This window comes from Coffea eugenioides, chromosome 9 (assembly GCF_003713205.1).
Source record: "Coffea eugenioides isolate CCC68of chromosome 9, Ceug_1.0, whole genome shotgun sequence".
Classification (NCBI taxonomy): domain Eukaryota; kingdom Viridiplantae; phylum Streptophyta; class Magnoliopsida; order Gentianales; family Rubiaceae; genus Coffea; species Coffea eugenioides.
Genome location: NC_040043.1, coordinates 23,155,364 through 23,161,178, shown reverse-complemented (window position 1 = coordinate 23,161,178; position 5,815 = coordinate 23,155,364). Strand labels below are relative to the sequence as shown.

General features: G+C 46.2%; 1 protein-coding gene across 1 annotated transcript; it reads left to right on the top strand.

Moving 5' to 3' along the window:
* The first annotated feature begins 1,225 nt into the window (after window positions 1-1,225).
* Window positions 1,226-4,935, top strand: LOC113783450 (60S ribosomal protein L2, mitochondrial). Its single transcript, XM_027329590.1, is given in 5 exon segments — window positions 1,226-3,705; window positions 4,054-4,079; window positions 4,082-4,131; window positions 4,133-4,277; window positions 4,279-4,935. Coding segments are annotated over 5 exon segments (1,119 nt in total). The 5' UTR covers window positions 1,226-2,846; the 3' UTR covers window positions 4,318-4,935.
* The last annotated feature ends 880 nt before the right edge of the window (window positions 4,936-5,815 follow it).

The window sequence follows — 5,815 nt, the reverse complement described above, 5'->3', positions numbered from 1 at the left end:
ATACTGCATTACCGGACCCGGATTACCTTTCCTTGATTGCCAATGTCCCAAGAGAGGGAAGAATTGGACAAATAGACCAGGATAAGGGCGAGACAGATATTGTTGAATTACCTGAACTCCCAACCTTTTCTTTTTATTCTGCTGCCTCGATTTTTCATTAGTAAGGGAAGCTGTTGGCACCTATTAGGTATTAGGTAAAAAGCTTGCTTTAAAAGTAGCAGGAGTACCTATAACTTAACTCTCCATTTCATAATAGAAGAAAGCGTAGAAAAGAAGGGTTTTGATTCGACCCCTCGCTGATTGGATTGCTTCCTTGACTCCACCATCACCTCAAAAACCAATACCAGACTTACCACAGTCTCAAGCTGAAGAAAAAAAGAAAAAAGAATTCATTGCTGTGGAAAAGCTGTTAAAGCATAAAGTAAGAAGGAAATGCACCTTCTCCGATTAGAAGGTTACGGGACTCCTTTTCATACGAAAATAACTACGATAGAGGGTAGGGAGGAATGAAATGAGAGACTACGAAAGTGAGTCAAACCCACAGAAGGAAAGAACTCAATCTAATCAGTCCAGGAAAAGCAAGTGCACCTTAGAGAATCCGACTAAAGGATAACGGAATAAGAGAATCGAAAGGAAAAGAAAGATGCCTCTTTTTCTGTTTAAATGCTTAGTGTTGAAGAAAGACAGAGCTTCTCAATTTTCATTGAAACAAAAATAGACATAAAAGCGATTATTTATTTTTCCAGTTCGTGATACAATATTCAAACGTCTACCAAGCTTCTATTTCTAGAGTGATTACGATCCGATTGCCTACTGTTGATAGTCTTTCAGCATAAGAGTGTTCAGGATGAAGTGGCTGCAGTTCTTACTGCCAATAGGACTCTTTGCGAGCCAAAAACTCTTCTGATGCAATTGACATGCGAGCAACTATAGATGAAATAGTTAAAGACATTGCTTTGAAGTTTGGTTCTCAAGTAAAAAAATCTAAGCTTTATCGATTCCCCAAAGCATTTATTCCATCTTAGAACGGGTCCGCTCTTGGGAAGCTTTGGAAAAAACAAAATATAACTGAATTGGAATGTGATTAAATCACTGAAGAAGCGCTCCACTATGGCCGATTCAATAGTTTGTCCTAGCTCCCTGCAAACAAGGGAAGAATGTTCGGTTTGGGTAAGCTCTTTTCGAACAGGTTATTTCGGTAAAGAGGGAGACAAAGCCTTTTCACTTCTGTAGCCTTAGAAGGCGAGGTAAAGGCGTATTATAAGCTCTTCACCCAAGGGCTTCCACTTGACCAAATACTCGGTGTAAGGAGGCACGCCATGACGTCCGCACTGTCCGGTCCGCAATAATGTACTCCGCCTCTTTGTCACAGGAATCAACAACAGCAGTAGGCGCTCGATTTGATAGCCCTCTGCTAGGGTCCTCCATGTCTTCATGATAGAGCTTCAAGCAGCTTGCATGGAAGACGGAGTGTATTTTGAGTCAGGAGGGCAGCTCCCATTGATAGGAAACCTTGAGAATCCTCTTGGTGATCTTGAATGGGCCTTCGTACTTCCGCACCAACCTCTTATGCACCTTCCTTCATGACTTGAACTGTTGTGGAAGGAGCTTCACAAGCACTAAGCCACCCACTTGGTACTTCACTGGCTGTTAAGAAAGCTCCCATGAAGGCTTTTACGCTTTTTAAGGCTGGATCAATTACTTCATCAGGATCAACAACCTCTAAAGTCGGTTCGTCCAAAGCCGAAGTGGCTACTGCAACAACTCAAACCGAAAAGATTCGAAAAGAAGATCCCCGTCAATCCCAAGGCTGTCACCTCCAAAGGGTCCGCCTCAAAATCCAGCAAAACTCTTACTTCTAGAAAAAAAAGTTGCCGGTCCGCCCAGGAAGAAGTGAACGAGGTATATCATGGGGGGTAAAGAGAGTCCCGCACCTCCGAGCGTAGAACATATTAGATGAAGTTAGCAAAGCCCAAGAGCGGATACCGCACAATAACAGCCCGAAATGCTCACATAAGCGAGATGGGGGGATCTTACTATACGATGCCACCAAAGAGGGAAATCGCAGAACTCTCTTCGAAAGAATGGTTAGCTAGGCCACTTTCCCAAGACAATAGGCTATGGAGCGGGCAGCCTCAAACGAGGAAGCAGCCCAATCTATTACATACGATCACTGATCGAATCGGGAATCGGGGCTTTCTCATACTCCTCCAAGTCAGCAAGGGGTACTACGGGTACTAGTTTCATGGTGATGAGTTTTCACCTCTATGGCAGACTGCAAGCACAGAAGCTAAGGATTGCCCTACGGAGGAATGCCCGAGTTTCAAAGCAGAGGTGAAGAAGCTTTCATTCGACAAAAGGAAGCATCGGGGGAGGATGGAACTCTACTTTACATAAGCTATTTAGAGAGATCCCCGTAGATTAGAGAAAACAGGGAAATAGCAAGGAAAGAGCTGGACGTTAGTCCAATTACTTTACTAGTAAGACGATACCTGCTACTAGTCGAACAAGGAAAAAACAGTCAAAAAAGGGTTGTAGTTAAACTGATTTCTGTACTTAACTATGGAGGACAACCACGCAAACTGCTTAGCGTGGGACACAGGTTTCGGCTCCTTTCTGCCTACCGAGTCCCACGAGTACACTAACGAGAGAGGAACTACAAGCAGAAATCAGTAGTCACTCTTCGAGTTAAATAAAGAAATTGCATATAAAGATAGAAAGAGAGAGATAGTCAGTCTCTTAAGCGGCCGAAAGTGTTATGTCAAAAGGACCAAGGAGGATGAAGGAGGAGAAGGAGTAGGAGTAGGAGCTAATTTGGACGGAATCGAATGATTACGAGATAGACAATGAGACAAAGGAGAGAACTTAGACAATTCACTTTCAGTACAGGGAGGTCTGCTGGTAGAAATTCCTCAGGGCGTATTACGGTTTTTCACCGAGGGGGTGGATCGAAGCGATTGCAGCGAAGAATTGATCTGAAACGAAGCACTTCGTCTATGGGCATTGTAGAAAGGATAGAATATGACCCTAATCGTTCTTCTCGAATCGCTCTAGTACGATGGAAAGAGGGGGTCCGCAAGAGGAAATGCAACACGATAGAAGAGTTCGCTCCCCCGCGTAAGATTCGAGAATCTACCACGACCGCCATCCGCGGTCCATTTTCGTTCTCTTCCCTGCCGGGGAAGGTGGATCAAAGAAAGGTAGCTTGCTTCTCTCCTGGACTGATGGCGGCTTATGTAGTGGTCGGCCTTCCTACCAGAATGCCTTCTTGGTCGAAGAGCCCCTTTACTAGTAAGGGCGCAGGAAGCAAAAAAACTTGCGCGAAGGACCTTTTCTTCTCTGCATTCTCCTCTCCAAAAGCCAAGGGAGAGACTGCATCCCTTTCCTTCGGTAGCTCTTTTGCTTTCCCAAGGATAGCCGTAGCTGGGGCAAAGCCCGCTTTCTTCGCTCCGCGAATGAAGAAAGTCAGAGGAAAAAACACGTTCTCTCTTTGCGAGATCCGAAAGTGGAGAACGCATAGCATTCTCTGGGCACATAGGATCAAACGTAAAGCAGCGCTCTCTTGGCAGAGTTTTAGGCGGCAAGAGACTTTAGGGCTTGTTGGAGCTTCTGAGCATAACAAATCGAAGCCGAAGATGGATCAAGGTAGCTTGCCTGCCAAGCCGATAGGCGAAGGGACGAAGGATGGAACGTGCAAAGTGGATCGTGCACCTGTCGTGTGACCCGTTGGTCCTAAGCAATGTCTTGCGCAAAGCGACCCACCTAGAAACAGCTCTCCTTTATGTTAGGGGGGCACTAAAATGGAACTTCGATCGGATGCGGGTATCAAATCCCGCCGCTGAGATGTCCAGCGGATTCCTGGGCCTTGACGAATGGCCGGCCACCTTTTACGTTAGAAGAGCAAAAGGCCCAGGGCATAGCAGGATGAACCAATGTGAATGAGTGTAAGCTTCGTTGCCCGAACACGATTGGTGCTGACCACACTAGGTGCTACCGTGGTAGCAAGAGAGGCCAGGCGGTGACAATTGAGAGGTTGTCACTGAGCATTCCTAGTCACACGGGAAGAGAGGTCAAATGGCAAGGCAAGGCCATACGCCCGGTTGGCTCCTCGCGGAGTATAGCTCACATCCAAACATCTGATTGGGGAACGGGGCAACGCCCATGAAGCTCCGGCGGAAAGGGAAGGCCTGCCAGGCCGTATGCCCATGGGTGCAGGATTCTTCGAAAAAGCGCGGGCTGACTCGGAGACCTGGGACCTTGGCTTAGCAACGAATGAAGGGAAGCTCGAAGAGCTTTCTCCGCCAGCGACTTATGTAGTGGTCGGCCTTATAAAGCTCGCTAAGCTTCGCTTCCCTCCCCCCTTCCCTTATATTAAGTGGAAAATAAATAGTAGTCGGCATTCTATAAGCGACTACACGGCTCTATACCAAGTCATGAGCGATAGCGAAGCCAAGCCGCCATCTATAGGCGAAGGGACGAAAGCCCGACGAAGGCCTATGCTACAGTAAGAAAGAAAGTACGTTAAGGTTACGAAGTCACTTAGCCGTATACAAAGGGAAAGGCGTCGGTACGGAGTCACGTCAGCTGTGGATATAGACTAGGCTATAAGGAACGGAGTCTTAAACTATGGACCGAGACTACACTAAGGAACAAGGAAGCTTGACTGAGCAAAGAAGTCAAGGAACGAAGCTGCTTCTCTAATAGCCCCGTTGAATAGGAGGGCGAAGGCTTTTTGAAAAAGTCTTTTTTGTCTTTGTCTTGTAAATTCATTTTTTTCTAGTTAGAGAGATGGGGCTTCAAGTTCTTAGGAAGAGCCGTACGAGGCAGCTCACGTACGGTTCGGGAGCCGAGCCCCAGCACAGGGGCTTAGGTCAACACTTATATAATAGCCAGTCATCAATTGGAAGCGGGCAAGATGGTGATAAATTGCGATTGGTCTAAACCTTCGACCAGCCACTTATTGCGACCTGCCCATACATACTAAGACCTTGTTCACACAGCGAAGAAAGGCCGAGTGTAAAAAACTCTTACACGATATTGTTCATCGAGCTGAAGAAATCGCTCGGGCTTCCGGCATAGAAGACGAAGTCCAATTGTCCAATATCAGGCACTCGGTCCAGTTTCTTTGTGATGTCGACGACATCGACGAAGAGTCTAGAATTGCTTACCTTCTACAATTTCGAAATGACCTAGAACAAAATGAAACTTGGGTCAAAATAGATCAAGAATGTAAAAGGTGGGGTGGGCGGGGCCTCTGTTGATGACCCAAAAGTACCAATTCTCGTTGACAGGCAACATGGGAAAGGGGTTTTCGAAGAAGTGTGGATGGGTGAGGAGCCCCCCGGACTAGTCTTTTTTTTGTAAAGGGCGAACCGGGTTACCAAAAGTAACAAATCGAATAAAAGGTAGTTCGCAGGTTTCAGTTGTCGCTCATGTCTTTTAACCTGAAGTGTTGGTTCAAATCCAGCTTGTGACGAAAGGCTGCCTTCAGTGAGAAACGCAATTACTTTGACTACTCTATTTCTACGAAAGGGGCCAATAAAGAGTGGGGGAAGGGACGAATTTGAGACTACCGACGTCTCTAGCGCTGATACATAGAGCAGCCGGGTAGTGGATTTTTTAGAAAGAGTGTTTCCCCCTTTTATTAGAGTATTGGTCCTTTGAAGACCAATATCAAGTCAAGTTTTGAGTCTGTCTGTATGCCACTGGATTTCCTCTAAAAAGCTTTCATCGCTTCCGTGCGATACAAATACAACAAAAAGAAAACTGGGACGAGAAAGCTGGAGATCGGTTAGTGGGGTCGGACCCCCTTACT